This window comes from Sminthopsis crassicaudata, chromosome 1 (genome assembly GCF_048593235.1).
Source record: "Sminthopsis crassicaudata isolate SCR6 chromosome 1, ASM4859323v1, whole genome shotgun sequence".
NCBI classification, from domain to species: Eukaryota; Metazoa; Chordata; class Mammalia; order Dasyuromorphia; family Dasyuridae; genus Sminthopsis; species Sminthopsis crassicaudata.
Window position 1 is genome coordinate 679,750,382 of NC_133617.1, and position 23,005 is coordinate 679,773,386.

Below are 23,005 nucleotides of genomic sequence, written 5' to 3' on the forward strand. Positions count from 1 at the left end.
ATAGAAGGACAATGCAAGGGATGCTAGAAATCACTTAATCATGATAGAGCCTTCACTTTATCCTGGATCATTTTTTTTTTCTTTCCTGCTTTCTCTTTTTGGTTTAGATTATAAACTGGTAAAAACTAAATATCTGTGATAAGCTTAATCTGTTCCCAAAAAAGATGGCTATATATTTCTAAATAAATACAATTTGTTTGGTATCATTTCATTCTTTTCTTTATCCAGTTCTACTCCCAACCTCTATCAAATTTTCCTTATATCAAACTTTTCTATTTTTTATCCTCTGGCATTTGGGAATAGAGGTTAAATATTTTTAATATTTTTATTGAAGCTTTTTTATTTTCAAAACATATGCAAGGATAATTTTTCACCATTGGCTTTGCAAAACTTTGTGTTCCAATTCCCAAACCCCTTCCTTGCATCCCCTTTCCTACATGGAAAGTAATCCAATATATGTTATACGTGGTAAAAATATATGTTAAATTCAATATATGCACACATATTTATATAATTATCTTGTTGCACAAGAAAAACAGATCCAAAAAGGAAAAATGAGAAAGAAAATAAAATTCAAGCAAACAACAATAAAAGAGTGAAAATGCTATGTTGTGATCCACAGTCAGTTCCCACAATCTTTCTGGATGTAGATGGCTCTCATCATCATGGGATCATTGGAACTGGACTGAATCACCTCATTGTTGAGAAGAGCCAGAGAATTGATCATCATATAGTCTTGCTGCTATGTACAATGATCTCCTAGTTCTGCTGGTTTCACTTAGCATCAGTTTATGTAAGTAGAGGATAGATGTTTGTGGTTTTTTTTAAAGATGACAAAAAAAAAAAAGAGGGAGTTCCAAATGGAAATATTTCTTTTCTGTTTTTATTTTATTGTAGTAGTAGGGAGCAAAGTCAATTATTGATAACCTGGGAGTTTGAAGAAAGAAGATATTTATAGGAGAATGTCCTTTTTTTTCCCCATATCGAGACCAAACTCTATAAAACTTGGAGGCTATTGATTATACCACAGGTAGACAGCTGACTCTTCTTGAAAATAATGAAAATTCTAACATCTTTGGCTTTTTTCCTTTACAATGAAAAAATGTGGTGTTCTTCCATTTCAGATAATCTCTACCTCCTATTCCTTAATTAATCTCCTCCACCTTACTATAAAATATGACCAAAATATGATTTTATCCCAAATTTTAAATAACTAAATGTTTTAGTCATATAGTCATCAACTATTTATGTGATGTTAGGTATATCTACTAAACTGTTAAAATCTAAAAGATGTCAGGTTCAAAAAATTCACCATGTTTATCAAGATGCAACCAAGTAGCTGATCACCAAACAGATGATGAACAGTCTCTGAACTTACTTGAAAAGCTTGCCATCCTTCACTGAACTTCTACTTGAAGTCTAGCCAGTTTCTTAGATTTATTATTTACTGAATAAAGGCAATAGAAAAATCATATTACTTAATGATTATCAGAAATACAGGGATGGTTGAGTCCTTAAAATTTGGGTCTTATGCTCCCATTTCCCACCATTTCCTACTAACTATTCTTTTTTATTAGAAGTGTGTTTATAAGTATGGATCGTTGCCTTAGATGTTATGACCACAGTTTTCTGGATCCTGAGATGTTCAAGATCTCTAAATGTAATCATTACAAGTTAATGATGTTACTGAACCACATCCTGAATCAGGCTAGGAAGAAGCATGAAAGGGTAGCTGCTTAACACTATGGGAAGAAACACTGAAATCTTGTTTCAGGATCTTGGTAAGTGCAAATTTCACTTTCCCTTTTGGAGGTTATCTTACCTTTCTCTAATTAATTATATGCCAATTCATTTTCTATTTTCCCTTCTCTTATTAACTGCACACAACTCCTTGAACAGAAATTTTGAGTTTAATACAAGAACAGCCCTTCATGCTTCTCTAAAGATTATTTTTTTTAATAATCAAAATTGATGGTCTCTCATTTTAGCTGTTTATCCTTGTCCCAAGAACAGAAAGAAATTGAAAAGCCTGTAAAATGAATGAATTATTATGGGAATGATATTAATTGTTACTACCTATTCTATTTGAAAACATCTTCATGGTAAAAGAAAGGGGTAAACACTCTGGCATAAGAGATTAAAAACAGGCAGAGATCTGGTTTCTAGTTCTGAAATGAAAGGGGAGAACACAAAAGTGTTAGGATGGAGTATCTGATTTAATGAGGAAGTCTTCCTTCAAGACAAAGTGAGATATGTAGATTTATCCAAAAAGCTGACTTTCCAGACAGGGAATTTAGTGATAAGACTTTCAAGGTTTTCAGAAAGAGGGGAAACCATGATAATATTGACTAGAGGCACAGCAAGATAGGAGAAGAGGAAAAAGTTGCTTAAAATGATCAACTTCAATAGAAAGAAAGGTACTTTCCTGGGGAAGAGTAGAATGTAACCCCCTTATCATAAAAGGAAACTGCACAGATGATGAGTCAAGGATCCTAAAGAGGAAACATATCTAAATAGAAAGGAGAAAATAAAAGGCAAAGGGATAGTTTGGAAATATTTTTCTTAAAATTAAAACCCAAAAATCCATCAAACTACTTGTCCCCCAAATGTGAGATTTTTTGTTTCTTCCCAGAATGAAAGGCTCATATTTTCACTGAAAAATTCTCATTATTCCAAGAACTTCTCTTCTCATAGATATGATAAAGGCTATAGATCACCCATCTTCATGGATAATAATGTTGGATAATAAAGCTAACTGAAAAATTATATTATCAGTTCAGTAACAGAAATACAGTGATTGAATGCTTAGAATATGAGAAAGCTGCCAGTAAATGCTTAAAAAAATCTTACTGACCAGTTAGCTTTGCAAAACAACAATTATTTGACTTGAGACAAGATTTAGAATGTTGTTCAAAAAAATAAACTTTATTTATTGTGCAATGGTCACTGATTTGGAATATATATCTATTATCTGCTGACAGCCACAAGTCTAATAGTACTTTTGGTATAACTAAGAATAAAACAAGATGAGCCAAAATGAGGGCTCCCTGGAGTTACTGATAAAAGTGTAGCTTCCCAGCTATTATTAAGAATCTATTGGCATTTCCTGGCCTGCCCCAAATGTTTCCATGAATTATTCATAATATCTCTTAAAAAATAAAATCTTAGGTACACATCGCAATCTGCACATGTGGTATAGACAACACAATAGGAAAAGTATTCATTTAATTTTCCTCTTATATAACATTTGAAAATATATAATAGTTACTCTGTTGTGAAAGGCAAATGGGCACTAAAGCTACTTCACAGTTCATTTTCAAAATCCTTTTTCTGTACTTTTTTAGAGTTCCTGAGTCCTAGGGACTTAATTTTCAGAAACCACTGAATATTTGTCACCAGTCAAATATATGATTAACTCTGGTGCCAAGCACTCATAACTAGATTGAATGCCTCCTTTGTGAAATATGATCCCTCCCCATGCCCAGAACAGAGTGCTAAATGGCTAAGAAAAGGACTCTTATAGGATGATTAACACATAAATACCATTGAGGAGTACCAATACTGTGACATAAACCAACGGGAAAAAAAAAAGGGTATAAAATAAAATATGGCTGCTTAAAGGCCAGTGCTTTTCTATTTAATGAGTTATCACTCTATTTTCATTCTGTATTTACCTAATCTTAAAAATGTGAATTTATATTTAAAATTCAGAATACTAAAAACAAATACTAAATAAAACTTATGTAAAACTACTTAAATAATATTACTTAATACTGCCACCCCCATCATAACAGTTGCTATTCTTGATGCCTTGAATTTATACATGAGTAATAAAAATAGCATTCATTAAATTTCTAGTTTGGAGAGTTCACTCAACTGATACCATTTCCACAATAAACTTTATTGAACTCTTAGAAGTTTTCCAGTTATAAATTTTATGGTTTTAAACTCCAAAAGAAAACTTCTTTGTCATAAATAAACTTGGCTATAGATGGGGCCACATGGTTTGGGGCAAAGTCATAAAGGGTAAAAAATAAAAGTAATGAATGCTTCTCTCTTGTTGTGCCAAATTCTACATTTTCACTCCCAGATGTAATCCATGAGTGATGGGCCACTAACAAAAATTTGTACAGTAAGTTTCCATTTATTGACACATGAAAATGTAGCATTTATAATCCTTCAGATAATAGCTGAGCTAAAATTTACTTTGATATTATCAATAAGAAGTTATACATAATACAAGTTTATAGGGGAAAATGAATATATTCTTTAAGAGAATAAGATTATTTGTAAACACATTAGGTACATAGTTTATACATGAAAAATTAAATTTCAGATTTTTCTAATTCATTACAACAAATTCTTTAAGAGGCATTTCCTGACTGACATTGAATGAATTAATGAAAGAATGAATGGCAAAATCAATTAATAAATTAATTTTGAGAAAGCTATTTTAGGTCCAAAAAAATTGTGCTAAATTCTGAGGATACAGATAGAGGAGAGAACTCACTTATTCTTTGTTAGTCACATTCACTCAACCTGGTATACTTACATGAAAATAACAGAAAGCTATACACATATAAAACTATATCAATATATGTAAAATATCTAATAATCAATTTTTCACTATTTAAGACTGAAATTTCCTTTCATTAGCCTACACTAACATGTCCTAGCTAAAAGTAAAAAAAAAATACTTCATGTTAAAATAATGAAGACTTCATTTTTGAATTGACAAAATTTGCTAAAAGAAATTGAGATAACTAAAAGAAAAAAATATATATATATACAGAATATGATGGATGGCAATAAAATTAACCATACTTCTTAACAATTATATTATGTACATATAGGAATTTATTCGCATGTGATTTTAATTGGTCAGAAACAATGATTTCATAGGAAAAGAAATTATAATTATGAATGAAGACTGGCAAATTATCTGTAATTTATAAACCTAAGGAACATGCAGAACTAATGGTCAGAAGCATTTTTAAGTACTATCATGGGTTAATGGTTTGCTAATTCTGTGCCTTTGCTCCCAAGATTCTTTCCCCATCTTTCAAATTACTTTCCATCTTAGAAGTTCACACAAAACAACATATTTCTAAACTTTCTATGATTTGATCCCCTTCCCTCCATCCCCTTGATTAGAAGTCATGTCTATTTCCTTTGCCATGTCAGTTTAGAACTCTTCCATAATGCTTATTACTGTACCACCTCATTATCAAATACAAAAGGGATTCGGAAACATATATTAATGACTCAATTAGAACACCTACCATTATGTCTCCCTTCAAAAGCTGGGCTGGTTCAATGGCAATGCAGACTCTGCTTTGGTTTTCTGGACCAACATTGCTAAATAAAGAAAGAACATAAACATTAAAGAGATCTTGTGGTTCTGAGGCTGTGAAAACCTTCTTTTTCAGGTACTTTGGTTGCAGTGGTAATTCAGAGCATTGTGGGTAAAGGAAAGCTGAAATAAATAACGTTATTCTTCTAAATAAATGGATCCCAATCATCTAAATGTTTTCTGTATTTTTATAATTCTTTCAGTTTTGCTTATTCTTAGTTAATTATAATAATGTACCTTCAGTCTCTCCTCCGATACTTTCTAACAAGTATTTGGCATGCAAATTACTCATAAACCAAAATAAGGCATCAGAGAAAGAAAGCAGGCTGGGAAGAAGGAGCACAAATAAGAATCTATGGACAAATCACACAGAATCTTCTTGAAGGTCATTTACTTTGGCTTTCCCCTTTGATAATCTCTTCCTTAACAAAGAAACCATATAGGTAAAATAACAGTTTTGCATGAGTTCCCAAAAAATCCCTCAAGAGCTAAAGATATTTATAGATAAAAGATCACAAAGACTTACTAGATTCCTGATGTATACACTGGCTGCATTGCTTGATAGAGCTTCAGAAAAGGTCGGCAAACTGAAAGAACCAAAATGTTTGTAAGTAAGAAAAAAAAATCAGACTTATTTAAAAAGAAACTTTTAAATCAGGAAGTCATACGAGCTAACAGAAAGATTGAACAGCAAAGAATTATCCCATTTAGGGAGATTTCACAAGCCTTCTGCATATATGCACAAAGTACTTTCCCAATTCTATAACAATAGACTATGGGAAGTGGGGTGAGGTAGTTAAAGGTAGCACCACCATATTCTGGTACATCATGGACAAGGGCAGGGGAAGGAAGGATTCCAAGGTTATTTTCAGATGGGACCAACGGTAAAAAAGGTGAAAGAATGTCTTAATTATCAGCCAAGAAGGGTGAAAATATTATATCACGGTAAAAATAAGATTCTTTACTATTCAAATTATACTCTAAGAATGTGAAAAAGTCATAATTTCCATACAAATATGAGAGCACTAATATGATGTATTTGGGCTCATCCACACCCACCTTTTGCCGATGTCTTTTGTAGCCAAAAAAAAATCATAAGCTTATTAGACAGCTATCTGGGGAGAGGAGGTCAATATATGGCCACTAAGGAGATGGAAATTGGCTTGAAAAAGACTTAATTTGGACTTCGTGTTAATGACCACAAACATAACTTATTAATTAACCCTGCAATCCCAGAGTTCAGAATAGGTCACTGGCCTTATTTTTTAGATAAGCAAGCAGACTAAATCAAAAAGTCATAAAAGGAAAGGAGTTTTGTTCTCACATAGTTGATACCAAGAAAATATGCAGAATTTCTGAGGATTGGATTCTGGTCATTAACCACTTGAACCTCAAGAAGCATAAAAGTGAGGATTCTTTTTAATTTAAGCAAAGGAATTCCATCATCATACATTTCAAAAAAGATGTGGTTTTACTAGTGGGATTTACAGATCCTACCAATGCAGACTGCAGATTCTTAGGATTTTCTTGCCAATAATAAAATCATTATCTGGCAGCCAACCTCCTGGGAATAAGCTTCTTAAACCTTTGTTGGATCAGTTATTGTAATGAAAAATTAATTGTCAGATGCAGGAACTGACTGAGGGTACAGTTTAAAAACAGCTTTTGATAGCCCAAATTTACCTCCAAACAATAATGAAGACTCAAATAGGGCTTTATTGGAGGAAAATCATCTTTTTTGTCTATATTGATTTCATCAGTGTAAGAAACTACCTCCAACAGTGCAACTCAGAAAATTCTCTGTAACTTAAAGTCTTTAGCGTATTGTCATGAAATATATAGGGTTATTCAACATAATAGTCAGTTATTGCAAAGGGTAGGCCTTACTCCAACGCTACTTTTGGCACCATATTTATTATGTCTAAAAAATGAGTAATAAAAGCATCCATCTAGATAAGGTACCCACCCTCCCACTTACCTCCACCAGTATCAAAGTTGGGGATGCCATGGAGAATTACAAAATGCAGAAAGAGGGGTGTGGTATTCATTTTCACAGATCCCGAGAGAAGACCACTGAGGAAGTGAACATATCTGAAAAGAATGCAATATTCAAACTAGTTAGAGAATACAATGAATTCCAAAAAAATATAGGATCCCGACATAACAGAGAAAGGTATAGTAATAGTAATGTCATACTGTCTCATTCTTCTTGCATTTCTAAGAGTAAACATAAGTAGATTCATAGATACATTCAAGTGGAATTCAAGTTTTCCTTAAAGATGTTTTCCCAACTTTGCCAAAGCATAAATGCCATGAGAATACTTCACTGATCTGCTATCAGCATCAATGATCATATACATAAAAGAAATTTTCAACTATCTGATCTTTACTTGTGTACACAGCAAGGGGCAAATTTAAATATGTATTATATGTATGCATATATGAGTGTATACACACAAACAAACAAATATACATTGTTTAGGACAGAAATATTTCTAATATAAATCATACTCCTAGTTTTATTAATCCAAATTGCTGAAAAGGATTAACCTTTTCATCAAAACTTAGTCTCATATGAATTAATTTTAATAATTATTGTTGAGATGTCCTAAGATTACATTATATATAGAAATATATATACATATATATATGTGTATATATATATATATATATATATATATATATATATATATATATATATATATATTTTTTTTTTTTTTTTTTTTTTTGCATATTCCAGTGCTCCTACTACTGGAAGCAGTTTGGAGATGCAGTGGAGAGAGTGATGGGTTTGAATTCAGAAAGACTAGAATTCAAATGCAGAGTTAAAATTTTTCAAGCAGTATGACCCTAGGTAAATTACTTAACTGTTTCTTTATTTGTAAAATGAAGCTAGTAATAGCACTTTTTATTGAAGGTTATTATTGAAGGATAAGGTTAATATCCTTATTGTCAAGGATAAGATAAAATTTGTAAAATACTCTGCAAAACTTAAAGACATAATTATGTCTCTCTATATATAATATATACACACATATGTATGTACATATATGTATATAAATGTTACATGTTGTTATAACCAAATAACTTCTATTTTATTATAATTTAACCTCATCTTTGGACTGGTACATTGTTAGTAAATTAAAAATAATCAACCTATGTCAAGGATCAATGGTTTTGTGGGGATGGGAAGGCAACCTACAGAACCACAAATCATGACCCAATTCTTAATAGATTTAGGAAATCATATGAGACTCAGAAGTAAAAGGAAAGTCCACGACTGAACAGCTAGCTATGGAAGTAATACAGTTCTACTATTATTTTAATCCTATTATATGTAATGATATATTAATATGTTAATATATTATATAATGTTAAGTGTTAGGGTTTCAAAAAGGTGGTGCTTATTTGCATAAGCACTAGCTAGGTATGCCAGCAGATAGATTTCTATGATATTGTGCCAATTCCAGTAACCAGAAGTATTCCTGCCTTTCTATCATATTGAATTTTGATTGAGAGTTAAGAACAATTATCAAACATCTGAAGAAAAATATAAGAAAACAACTAAATTATATTTTATAAAGAATTTATTTACTACTTAATTTCCTTTAAAATCTTTTTTTTCCATTAAAAGCAAAACCCTACTAACAAGTATGCATTTTAGGAAAAACAAATGTCCACATTAGCTTTGTCCAAGAATGTAAGTCTCATTTTGTGTAATATTTAGTCCTTCCCTTTTTGGTCTGGAGGTGAGTGACATTTTTTTTTTTCATTTTAAGACCTGTCAACATGGTTGTTTGTACATGTAAAGTACATAGCAATCTAAATGATTCTTTGTTTAAGTCAAAGTCAGAGAGTTCTAGAGTTCAGAGGGACCATAGGAGTGATCTTATCTAATGCCTCACCCTCTAAGAAGACCCTCCTCCTTACAGTATTCTGGACAAGTGGTCAAGCAAGATTCTTTTTGAATCTCAAGTGATCTGGATTATAAGGTCATTCATCCATTCTTGGATAGTTCTAACTAAATTTCTTTCAGGAAAGTGCCTTTATTTTATTATCTTTCTGATATTATACTCAGTTGCATTTTTATTGCGTCAGTTACAGTCAATTTGCTTCTTTTTCACTTTACAGTAACTTTCTAGCACCATGTACATGTGAAAGAGCTCATTTTCCTAATCTAAAATTGTACACAGACCTACTTCTGCAGGCAAGACTCAGGCCAGTGGGAATAAAGAATGAGCTTTTGCATTTAGAAAAAAAAATGTAAGCTTATAATAGTACTATTGAGCTCTGTTTTCCCTGAAGAACAAGGGATGAGTGAGGAGTATGTTTTCTTAAGAAGCTCTGAAAGAGCTGTAATACCTCTGGGCAGATCAGATAATTTCTCTGGGTCTATTTATTCATCTTTGAATTAAGTGAGTTTATCTACATGATGTTTAAGGTCAATTTTACCTCTCCAAATCAATCACTCAAAAAGCATCAGCTGACCTAGAAATAGCTAGCCATATTACCTTCCACAAGGAAAAGTTCTTAAGGATCAGAAATCCCTGCTAAGACAGTCAGAAAACTATAACCCTCAAACCCACAGTCTAAAAAGAGGTCTTCATTTCACCAAAAGGACATAGGAAAATCTGCTTTGTTTTGAGGGGCAATATGAAGTAAAGAATGTGTGTGGGTTTTTGCTTTTTGGGGTTTTTTGTTTGTTTTTTGACAACAGAGTTTTATGAAGGGAACACAAGTAGCTTCTTCTACTATTCAGGTTGCCTTGGGTAAGAAGGTAGAAGTAATAGGAAATGAAAAAGAGGTGAGGGTTCTAATTTTTAGACTTTTTAGTAAGAAAAAAATCCAAATTCATTGTCTCATAGAATTTATTTTCCTGGGCCAACTCACAAATTCAACATGATAATGTAATATATAAAGTTGGACTAAAAGTTCAAACCCTGCCTCAGATACCTGTTAACTGTATGACCCTGGGCAAGTCACTTAAATGTCTTCAGTCTCAGTTTCCCCATTAGTAAAATGAGAATAATAAAAGCACCAATCACACAGGCTTATTGTGAAAATCAAAACAGAAATACAGGTATAATATGTTGCTAACCTAAAAAAAATAAACCTTATTATTGCAGTTGCTGCTATTATTGTTATTGCTATTGTTTATTTAAAACATATTTTTTCAAAATGTTAAAAAAAAAATTGAAATACAAATGAAATTAGGAACATAATCCTTTGGTGGAGCCAGGGTTGGACTTTTTTTTTTTTAATAATTCAGTTCAACAAGCATTAAGAACTCTTTATGTGCTAGCAAGATTGCTAGGCACAATGGGGGAAAGAAAGCATTCCTTGCCTTCAAAGACCTTTGGTAAACCTTTTGGTGATATGTTATTTACTTTGGAGAGAGTTTTCAATATTGTAATTTTACATAATAGAAAGTCCTTTCAGTGATCTCTAAAAGACTGCTATTTTTTTCATATCGCTAAGACTATTGGTAATTTAGCCCACTTGGATTTTTTGTTTTTATTTTTTTTTTTTTGCTGAGGAAATTGAGGTTAAGTGACTTGCCCAGGGTCATATAACTAGTAAGTGTTAAGTGTCTGAGATCAGATCTTAACTCAGGTCCTCCTGACTTCAGGGCTGGTGCTCTATCTACTATACTACCTAGCTGCCCCACTGGGTCTGTTTTTTAATAGCAAGAATTTAATGCAATTCAATGCAACAAATATTTATTTATTACCTACTTGCAAGAAAATGGGCATTGTGGAAGGACTAAGAATAAGATCCTTCTATCAAGGTGCTTCTTTCTACTGGGAAGATATGCTTTTACAAATATATAAATACAAGATAATATGAAGAGAGAAAATATGACAAAAGATCAGGAAAGCTTTCATGGAAACATTGCTATCTAAGCTGAGAGAGAAAGAAGGATTCTATGAAGTGAGGAAGACAATTTGAAGAACACTAAGTGGGCTGATTGTTTATGTGAAGGGCTTTATAGATAACAATATTATATATCAGGAAAAAAAGAAGTTAGATATATTCTGAAGGTATATGAATACACTAATTTTGTCTGAGCAGAAATGAGAAATAAAAATATTTTTGACTATAGTAGTAAAATGAGTAAGTCCTTTGTATTAGGAAAGATTACTTGTACAAAAGAATGGAATAAGATCTTGAGAAGGAGGAGACAAAGTGGGCATTACAGATTTTTTTATAAGAATACCATAAAGAAGGTCTAGAGATCCCTAATTAGGTGATAGCCACCTGAGTGAACACAAGAGAGGAAAAAGCTATGGAGGCAAAATCAACACCAACTGGCAAATCATTTCAGATACAGGCTGAGTATTCATGAGAAAGGTAAGGTCATTGGTCAAAAGAAATAATAGGACATAAAATTTTAAAGGTATGCTAAGTTTTACTCTTTGATTTTTGTGCTGTAGATTCTACTTTTGGTCTCCCTTATCCTGATTTTAATGATAATAAAATATAGAAAGATATATTTAGATAGCTGTTATATTATCATATATAGATCATATCTATATATCTATTTACATTGCTATTATTTTTCAATCTGTTATCATCCTCCATCTACTTCATCTCCCTATCCAACTCTCTAGCCATCTATCTGTCCAACTATATATCTTGTAGTTATTATCCTCAGTCATAAGGAACATCAAAAAAGATATATCTAGCTATATAACTACAAAAGGGGATCTAACTATATATCTCATCATTAACATTATTAACATATATTAACTTATATATCTACATAGAATTATAGATTACAATGATATGGCTCATTAATATAATTATCTTATCATTGCCCAATCATAAGAAAGACCAAAAAAAATATATAGATAAGGAAAGTACAGTGAAAATTACCATAATTCCTAAAATAACATATGTATATACATAAGCATACATGGGCTAGAAGGGGGAGTCTTTTTGTTTGCTTACTTTTTGCTGAGGAGAATGAAAATGTAAAGTACAATTAAGTAACAAACTTTCTATTTTCAATTTCCTCAAATAAGAAAAAAAAATGGGTCAAAGAAGTCTTCCAGATATGCTGTTATTGGAAGCTGTCATATCAATGTTATATAGTACTCTGATGACTGCAGTGCAAGGACGGTCCTGATGATTAGCACCAGAAAACAGTAGGTACTAAATAGATTCTTATTAATGGACATGGACCTCTCCTGTCTCTGCCTAGAAAAGTGACAAAAGACGTTAACAGAGGGAGATCAGGATGGCAGAGTGATTAGAACTGACCTTGAAGTCAAAAAGAGAAAAGTTCAAGTCCCAGCTTGGATATATAACGGCGATATGTCTCTGGAAAAGTAGTTTTGCTTCTCAATGTTTTGGCCAATCTCTAAGACAATAAGTTATAAAACAGGGGGTGCCTGCAAAGAGTATCTTCATCTTGGAAGTCTTTATACCAAGAAATAAGTCCAGATTAATATTCTTTTCCTCCTCTTTGCATACAAAGAAATCAATTTGTGGATGAGACAATAGAAAGGCCTAAATGTTAAATGGATTTCCTTAGGTGCTCCAGTTAGTGTTAGACAGAAATCAGGTGTCCAGATTCTCAGTGTGGTCCCCTTTCCACTATACTATGCTGTCCCCTAATATTTATAAGATGAAAACAAAATTTACCTAAATTTTTCCTGTCTGCTGCAGACAAATTATGATTAAACGAGAAAACTATTTTTTTTTTTTTTTTATCAAAGGAGAGAAAACTTGAGGGTCATATGTGTAATCAAAGCACATCAGCTATCAAAATAGCTATTGGTCAAAATAATAGCAAGTACCACCAGGTGGTATGGGTCACAGACATGGTGTTTGAACAAGCTAGTTCACATGGAGACATACTGTTTATGAAAAATAGAGGGTGCTTTAAAAAGAGAGAGAAAGAGACAGGAAGAAAGAGAGAGAAAAACACATACATTGCAAAAGAACCTTTGTTAGGAACACGTCATTCAAATAGGGTTATTATTGACTTGGCTCCCATGGTGCCTGACTCTGCATATGATAGGTGCCCTTTACAAGTATGTGAAATTTAAGTAATAAAGGATTGTTTCCAATCAATGTGCTTAATGAATAATGAACTGGCAAGACTAAATATTTATTAATATTTAAGGTCTCCAAGGACTCTCCTGTTATTTTTAATATGAACAACAGCTGTGTAAGCTACAGGATAAGCACATCAAGGTCCTCGGCCAGAATCTGAAAGCTAATTAATGTACTCTGCTTATGTTAAGATTGACTCATAAATGATTACTTGGTCTAAGATTTAAAATAAGTTTTCAAAATCCCTAAATATTGGCACAGATAATCCACTAGCTGATGCCTTCTATTTGCTAAGAGTCTATTTCCAGGAATTCAATTACTAAAAGATACTTTTTTGGGGGAAATTAAATGCCAAGTAATCTAACTCTCAATTTGATTGCTTTCTCTAGGTTTTTTTTCTTTATTAATTTACTTATTTGATAATCAAGAATTAACTGTGAACAATGTGCAAAATACTATGCTGTGGGTCACACAAAGGTAATGATAACAGTTAACATCTATATGGTACCTTTAAGATTTCCAAAGCAACACACATATAATGTATGAAATAATTCATATGTAATGAAGTTATTATAAAGGGCAGCTAAGTGATACAGAGGATAGAATACAAGGTCTGGAGTGAGGAATTCTCTTCCTAATTTCAAATCTGGTGTCAGTCAAAAGTCACTTAACTCTCTTTGTCTCAGTTTCCTCATCTGTAAAATAAGATAGAGAAAGAAATGGCAAACCATTCCAGTATCTCTGACAAGAAAACCACAAATGGGGTCATGAAAAGTTGGACATGACTGAAAAATTACTGAAAAATTATATAATATACATTTTGATTACAACAATAATTACAATAACTTTGTGAGATATGTTCTTTCATTGTCATTCAATTTGACAAATGAGAAAATTAAGGTTCCTTGAGGTTAAACACTTATCATAGTTACCCAGCTAGTAAATGTCTGAAGAGGATTTTATTTACTTCAAGATCAGTATTTTAGCAACTGCCCAGGTACACTGGTTCCTAATTAAGGCTCACATCCATATAATACTTCACATTATTCCTGGAAATAGACTCTTAGCAAATAGAAGGCATCAGCTAGTGAATTATCTGTGCCAATATTTATTATTATATTTATCATCTCAATCATCTTTATCCTATCAACATCTGCCATTCTAATGCTTAGAAAATATTTTACTTTATCTGATTTTAATTTCAAAAGAACCTAATGAGGTAGTCAGAGTAAATAATGTCCTCTCCATTTCACAGATGAGAAAACTGAGACTTAGAAACATCCTTACCCACAATTTGATAACTACTGTCAAAGCTAAAATAAAACCATCACCATCTGACTCTAAGGCACTGCATTTCTATTATGCTATCTCTACACCCTATTCCTAACACTAAATTTCAAAAACTGATTCCTGAGAGGGAGAAAATCCATCTCCTTTATTTTATGGCTCTACAATTTGTCCAAACATTTACACCACAGATTTGGAAAATTTTGGAATAGATCAAGTAAGGGATTAAAAGAATAGGAATATCATTTGAGAACTTGAAGGAGAAAGGAACCTTTTACATCTTGTGTGTGGAAGGGAATCATGTAGTATATATGTATATGTGTATGCTTGGATAAATTTTTAAAATGTGCATAGTATATATATCTATACATATATGTGTATATTATATGTGCTATATGAAATACATAGAAATACTTTAAAATTAAGGAAAACCATTTGCACTGATAATTTTACTAATAACAAAAAAACATATACCTTTTCTGGGATGGCTGCATTAAAGCTGAAACTTTATCATCAAAAAATTTCTTCATTGCGAATCTGTCGAGAGCTTGGTCAGCACTACAGAAGAAGCAGAAAACATGTTATCAGTATTGTACTTTCCCCCAGATTGCAGGCATTTTCATGCTATTCTAAATCAAATACAAAGTCCTGTACCACACACACAGAAGCCTTGCTCTCCCCTACTCTATCACTCTCAACAAAGATGTAGTATACAGACTTCACTGCTCATATGAAAGGAACATGTATTTTCCAGATGCAAAGGTAGTTCTTTGGAATTTACTAAAACTTTGAATGTTTAATCACATATCTCTTTTCATTATTTGTTTAATTAAGATATTACTAAAGTTGCATTATAGAAACATATAAAACCCACTAAGGCAAATGAAGCTTGTTTTCAAGAAACCATCAAATAACAAATCTATGGAAGCACATTTTCTTGGACTCAGCTTCAGTACTAATTAGTAGGATGCGAAGCAAATTCACAAATTTTGCTAATGAGATGCTAGAATGGACTTTTATCCAACATCACTGAAGAAAACAGTATTGTTTCAGCATCTTTTTATCAAAAAGTAAACAAAAACAGTGGGGGGAACTAGTAGAGGATTAGGGGGGAAACTTGCAAAATGAACCCTGAATAATTTGATAATTTCTTTTGCACTACTAATACCTGCCAACCCAGAAGCACAAAGCTGTAGCTACTGGCTTGAGCCCTCAGGCAGGGATGCCTCATCATAATACACAAACTGATCTTTATAGAAGGCAGGAATTTCCAGAAGTAGTTTCTAAGTCTCACCTGATTCTCTTTTCCTGCTATTATAAACTAGCAGAAGATTTTGGGAAGTTTCAGTAAAATATGGCAGAGAAGTTGCACAAAAGAAGGTGGACAATTGAAAAATAACACTTCTAAGTCCTATGATTTACTACACAGAGTTGTTCCTCCTATTTGGATTAATGAAATACAACCTAAAGTCAGCTCAAACCATCTTTCTCCTGAGAGAAAAATGTTTTTAGATTGAGCCTTTAGACCTCAGAAATTCACAGATATCACAAATCAGAGCTTTATTTTGGTCTTGATGATTTCCTAGACTTAGGAAAGTTTTAATAATGCAGATTAAATATGTTTATATGTTCTTCCTTGCCTGCTTCTGGAGAGATGTCTGTTAAACATCTACCAGGATACCTCCACTGAAATTCCTCTATGACTTGACAGATAAGAATTACCGCAGCAAAATAAATAAATAAATGAATGAAATTGTGACCCTAGAGTAACCCAGGGATTAGAATCTTAAATCTCCACTAAATTTGTTCTGGGACAAAGTGGTATAATTCTATTACTATTACTAATATTCTATTACTAGATCATACTTCATTTTTTTCTAATTTTCTAAAACTTCTTACAGTTTCTGATTCACCGCATGGGTTCATGAAAATAAGGTCACAATGAAATATCAAAAGACAAGAAAAAATAGAAGTCTAAGATGTAATAACAATATAAATAATAGAAGGTTTAAAATGTAACATAAAATTTGGCAGAAATAATCCAGATTTAACTTATAGAATAATAGAATAGAGTCTGGGACATCCTTTACATACCAGGAAAAAAAAAAAAAAAAAAAAGAAAGGATTGACAAGGTACTTTAAATCAGGTTTTAAAGAATAAAGTCCAAAGACCCTAGGATCCAGGAACTTGAATAGGGGAAAATTACCTTTTTCCAATAAAATTTGTTTCTACTGTGATCCTATGTATTTATTTTATCCATTTAAAAACATCATTCTGAGAAGAGACTCATAAGAACTAGATTGTCAAAAAGATTCATGACACAAAAAAGTGTCTAAGTGATTCCATTAAAGCTTGTTTAAAAAGAGAATTTGCATAAAAGATATTTGTTTAAAATGCAAGTTAGTTTTAAAATTCTGAAAGTTAATTTTGATAATGGTATGTAATAAGCATACATACACACATACTTCCTTTTGTCTGCAATTAAAATAAATTTGTGTAGACTATGATCGTATTCAGAGACTAGTATAAAAATTCCCAATATAGCTTTCATTGATTTAAGAATTCCAAGTTTTGAAATTATAGGCATTTGGCCAAAAAAAAAAAAAAATAGACAAAGCTCAGGAGTATTCCTATAGAAGTGAGAATTACCCTGACTATATGAGATTTGAGTTCCACACAGGCCTTCGTTGTCAGAGGCTGGTAGAAATATTGAAATTGATCTATCTCTCCAAATTCCTCCAAGTAAAATCTGCTCTTTGGCAAACAAATTTGTATTAAATCACTGTCTCCAAGTAATAAGGAATATTAGTAGGCTCAGCCTATATGTAAATGCTTACTCTCACCAATAAGTGGGTAGGTAGGGTACACATTTTCACTTTGCTACCAATTAGGAAATCGAGGAATTATATTTTCTCCAAAGCAGGAAAAAATGTGTTTAAATTTCATTTCTTAATGCAAAAAGAGAAACAGTTTATCATCACCGTATGAATGGTATTATATTTCTTCCTTTGGACACTAAGCAAAGGTTGTATGGGCAGAGAGGATGATTAAAAAGATTGTGGTTTACTAAGTATGTTAAATAACAAAAAGAATATTTCTAAAAAATAAGAACTGAGTAAAATTACCCATGCATATATCTGGTAAATAAAAACTATTACAATAGAAAAAAATAAAAAATAAAAACTGACAAAAAAGTAATTTAGACAGATTTTATTTTGTCATCAGAAATGAGAACTATATAAAATAAATCATTTATCTCTCCACTACTTACTGACTCTCCATTTTTATCCCCTTCCCAACAGCCATGTACTTCCCCCAGATCCCAGATGACTCTTTTCTGACTCATTATCATTATCTTGTAAGTAAACTCAGATAAGACATTATAAGAATACAACAAAGTTGTGCAGGTCACAGTTCTTTTAGGTCCTCAAGTCCCATCATAAAGCATGAGTCAGTAACTGTTAAGTGAATGGGTGTACATATACATGTATGCACATACATTATTCATTGATTACTTTTCCAAAGAAGTTTGTCTTACCTTGAATATACAGCAACAGAGAAATAGATTTCAAAAACAAAGCATGATCCCAAAATAATAAGACCGATTTTTTCTAGCCATGCATGGGAGTTAGTCCCATTGCTTTTCTCAAACAACTCTCATTCTAGAATAGGAATATAACCTTTTAAATCATTTCCACCACTTCTATTTAATTGGTATATTTCCACATTTTAAAGTATTAAGCTAGAGTTCTCATTTTCATAAATATGAAACTCCAAAAGTCAGCATAACACTCTGGATTTGAAATAGAAGAAAATGCTGTAATTGAAATCAATTTTTGGCTTTATTCATTTTCTAATAGTAAAATCACATAAAGTTAGACCTACAGAAGACCTCAGAGATCCCCAAGTCCAACCCCAGCATTTTACAGATGAGGAAACTAACACCTAAAAAGATTCAAATGTTTGCTGCATGTCAAAATGTCAGTTCATGGCAAGCCGGGAGCTAGAACCAGGACTGCTGGATACTCAATTCTCCCTCTGGAAGGTTATGTTATAAATAGAGAAAATTTACTTTATTTTCACCTTACCTGGCAGAAACGTTGGTGAAATGCATGTACGATGATATGACAACTCCTATCCGTCCCTTTCCACCCTGAGGGAATGAAAGAATTGATATATCTTTATCCTGAAATGGGAAGTAGAGCTGACTATAACTTAGACAGTGTCCTATACATTCCATAGATTAAAAGGCAGATCATGCTGAAGAGATGAAATCAATGTCAGATCTTTGGGGAGTACTGATTACTCAGGGCTGCACTCTGACATCCTTCATCAGCCGTGGAAAAGAAAATTAGCCTCTAATTTTATACTATTACATTGTTAATGAAGGATTTTCAATGCTAGAAATCTGGAGCAGCTATTAATTGATGGCATTTGGAGAGGCTGGGCAACAAAGTACAATATGCTGCTAATTAAAATAATACCAATTACAGCTCAAGAAAATTGACAGCAATCCACTCAGTTTCATTTCACAGAGGTAATGCACCCCTAGCTGGTCAGAAGGAGGAACTACACAGGGGCACAAACTTGGTAGAGTTGAAATCACCTCATTATAGGGACAGGTTCCAAAGTATCTGCAGACATCAATGTGATGATGACCTCAAGTGTACCTTTTGGTACTTTGATTCACTCTACTGACCTCCATCACTAGATAAAACTGTGGATCTTTTATTGTGCTTTTTATTCCTATTTCTTTACAAGATTCTAATATCATTTATAGTTATTTAGGTAAATGTCTTATCATCCCCTCAATAATATAACCCCCTTTAAGAAAGAAAAAATGAGTTATCCATCTTTGCACCACTAATCACAACTGCAATGCTACCATAATTCGACTCCCACTCCTTATTCCAATGGCACATTAAGGTTTGCAAAGGTCTCATTAAAGCTAAATAAATAATTCAAGAAAGGTATGTGTATAAAAACATCATAAGCCTAGCCTCATGCTGAAATTCGGAAGAAATGTGCAAGTGATAGTCTACCATATAAAATCACCCATAAGTTGATGCAGCCAAAATAATCCTTTGCTGCTTACCAATGAATGAATGCATGCATGATTTCTGGAAATATTCTTATGTGCCTATTTGTATTCAGCTTTAATCATTAAATTTTCAACTAAAATCTTTTATGACAAAAGGGGTTAAACAGGATGAGATTCATTTCCTTGACAGAAAATGTAAGTCAAAATTTTCCCCAAAACTGATTTAAGAAATGTGAATCAAATAAGCAAAAAAATAACAATAACAAAAAGAAATTTTAAAAAGAGAAATGAGCTCCCTTTTGTTTCTTTGTGGTTCATATTTAAATGGTATACCATTTCATTAAAATAAAGAGCTTTACAACCATTTTCTCAGTTTGATCTTCCCCCAAAGGCATTATTCATTTTCATTATTACAAGGCAGAAAGTTAATATTCAGAAATATTTACATAACTTGCCTGAGGCTATAGAGCAAGCCATATTTTTGAAGTAGTGAAGTTTGATCTGAAATACTAGAAAACTAATACTCTAAAATATACAGACAGTATTTTCATGGCAGATTAAGTTATAATTTGCCAAAGTTCACTTCCTAATATAAATGAAAAGAAATAAGGACCTTCTAGAGATCAGGTTCTATAAATGAAAACTATGTTTTCACTCAGTAACACAGATTAAACAACTGGAGGGTGGGAAGAAGAGGGAAGAATATCTATCATTTACACTAAATTAAGAAAAAAAGTATAAAATAGTAATAAGAATCTTCCCATTTCTTAGCATATCCAAGCCAAGACAAGCTTAACTATTTTAACAATTTCTGGCATGACAGGCTATGAGGTATTCATTCTAGAAAGCACATGAATTTTGACAGGTATCAGCAATTTTACCCAGGAGTTATGATTTATCACAAGCCAGAGTTAAAGCCAATGTCAGTAATTTGGAATTAAAGGTGAATTAATCTTTCATGGTTTGTTTTCTAAATGTTTCCAAAACTTATTAAATAGCTTACATGACACCAGTACAAATGACTGATAAATCATTTTTATGAGTTTTAACATGTTTCCTATTAATTCACCCAACAAGTTTTGTCTAGAGGTAAAAGGAACAGTTGTTCAGGGGAAGCAAGTGCTTTAAAGGCCAAAGGCAGTAAATCCATCAGCTATTAGATTCTTTTTTTTTTTTTTTTTTTTTTTTTTTCTGAGGCTGGGGTTAAGTGACTTGCCCAGGATCTCACAGCTAGGAAGTCTTAAGTGTCTGAGATCAAATTTGAACTCAGGTCCTCCTGAATTCAAGGCTGGTGCTCTATCCACTGCGCCACCTAGCTGCCCCTATTAGATTCTGATTTATTATTTTTTGAGTAATATTCTAGCTAATTTATTTCACATATAATTGAGGTAAGAAAATGAAAAGGAATGAAGAGCCTTAAAAATGCAATGTATAATATATTTAAATAGCTATTTTTAAAAAAGGAATAAAAAAAGGAAAATTCCAAACCTAAAATTGATGATTATCATGTAGTTCAACTTTTAAAAAATTATAAAAACCTAATTCTTCCTTTCTTTGGTTTATAAGAATATGTAAATTTCTGAAAGAAAATCCACCTTTGTACACGTGTTTTTGAAGAAGCACACATGCTCTTACTTACTAACTGATTGATTAACTGATTTACAGGAGCATACTAAGAGCTTCTTGAACCCAGGTCCAGAACTCTACCCACTCAATCACCTAGTGGCTATAACTGATGGATGGTATCAAACAAATAGAACAGGAGCTATTAAACCAAACCTAAAGGTTCCTGCTGAATATTGTCTTACAGAACCACATACTAACATTATCTTATGTTCTATGGTATTTTTATTTATTTTATTAAATATTTTTCAATTCTATCTGGTTTGGCAGCACTGGACTGCATTCTGACACATTTATGATAGATATTGGAATCTAATGTAAATAGTAATGTATTAAAAATGCTAATAATAAAAGTTTCATTTGAGAAGTGGGAAATTTGGCTCATTAATTTCAATAGGTTTCAAAATCTATGTTGGTAAACTCTCTGAAAATCTGTACTCATATGAGTGAACAATCCACATATTCCCTCTGGGTTTCATTGGGCTCATGATTATATTTGAGACTTCATGATCACACAGATCTCTTCCATCTCTGAGATTCTTTGATCTTAAAATTTCAGAAATTATACTTTATATGGGTGAGGTTAATTGAGGTGTATGTAGGTAGGAGGGGAGACATGGCAAACATGGGGAAAGCTCCCAGGAATTCTTTAGAAAGCTTATTAATTACAGAATACTTCAGTTACTCCTTTAAATGCAAATTCCCCTAGGTAATTTTAAGTCAATCAATAAATGGTCCTTTTATATGAACAGCTTTAAATCCATAAATTCTCACCAATTAAGATGTCACAATGATTTTTTTTCCAGAAGATTTATAGAGAAAATTTGAGACTGTGTATCAAAATGAGATACTGAGGGCATAATGCACTTGAAAGATGAAAAAGGGGACAGATGAGGTGGGAAAGAGGAAAATGGAAATGAGAGGAGAGTACCTACCTTCTAATTTTGCTAAAGGATTATGATAGAAATACATGAAAGTCACTGATTTTTTTTTTGTTTTTACTTATTTCGAATGTTCATTTACAAGTTTCTTTAGACATCTGAACAATAGCTATATTGGACTTCTAAAGGTTGCGCTACAATGTTTTTTTGGCAGAGAACCTTGAAACATGTAATGTTTTGGGCCAGAACTCTGAACTCGAAACAAAGGATTCTTACAAAGTGATAACTCAGTGGAATTGATAAAGACAGTGGTTGTTTAGCATGGTGCTTAATAAACTCTCTAGTTCAGTACATGTACTTAGTACTTAATATAGTTCTACAAGATTCACACCTATGATAAGAGAGCATATAAGCTGGGCCCCAGCTGACAATAAAGGATTTGGAATTTAACATCTTGCTGCACTTGTGATGATAACTGAACTGAAAAGAAGGCTGCTCCCAGAGACCTCCAAGAAAACCAAAACCAAAGAGAACACTACAATAAAATGAACAATAATATAAACTCACCTTTATGTGAAGAAATGAATCCATAAGAATGTATGGACCCCTTGAAGGAGTCACACTGAATATTGCATCCCTTCAAGTCCTCCTGAATTGTCTTACATATAATTTATATTCTGTCAAGATAATTGAACTGAATATAATCCTCTGGAACAGGAGTGGTGAACATCCAGCCCAATGACAGCATAAGGCACTCA

General features: G+C 32.4%; 1 protein-coding gene across 7 annotated transcripts in view; it reads right to left on the reverse strand.

Moving 5' to 3' along the window:
* Positions 1 to 23,005, reverse strand: part of TNS3 (tensin 3) — a 455,488-nt gene that overhangs the window by 142,995 nt on the left and 289,488 nt on the right. For all 7 annotated transcript variants that reach the window (XM_074283576.1, XM_074283574.1, XM_074283580.1 and 4 more), the window contains 5 exons: positions 18,791 to 18,855; positions 15,176 to 15,259; positions 7,332 to 7,444; positions 5,880 to 5,940; positions 5,283 to 5,358 (listed from right to left, as the gene is read on the reverse strand). In XM_074283576.1, coding sequence (XP_074139677.1) covers positions 5,283 to 5,358; positions 5,880 to 5,940; positions 7,332 to 7,444; positions 15,176 to 15,259; positions 18,791 to 18,855 — 399 coding nt within the window. The remainder of the gene's footprint in view (positions 1 to 5,282; positions 5,359 to 5,879; positions 5,941 to 7,331; positions 7,445 to 15,175; positions 15,260 to 18,790; positions 18,856 to 23,005) is intronic.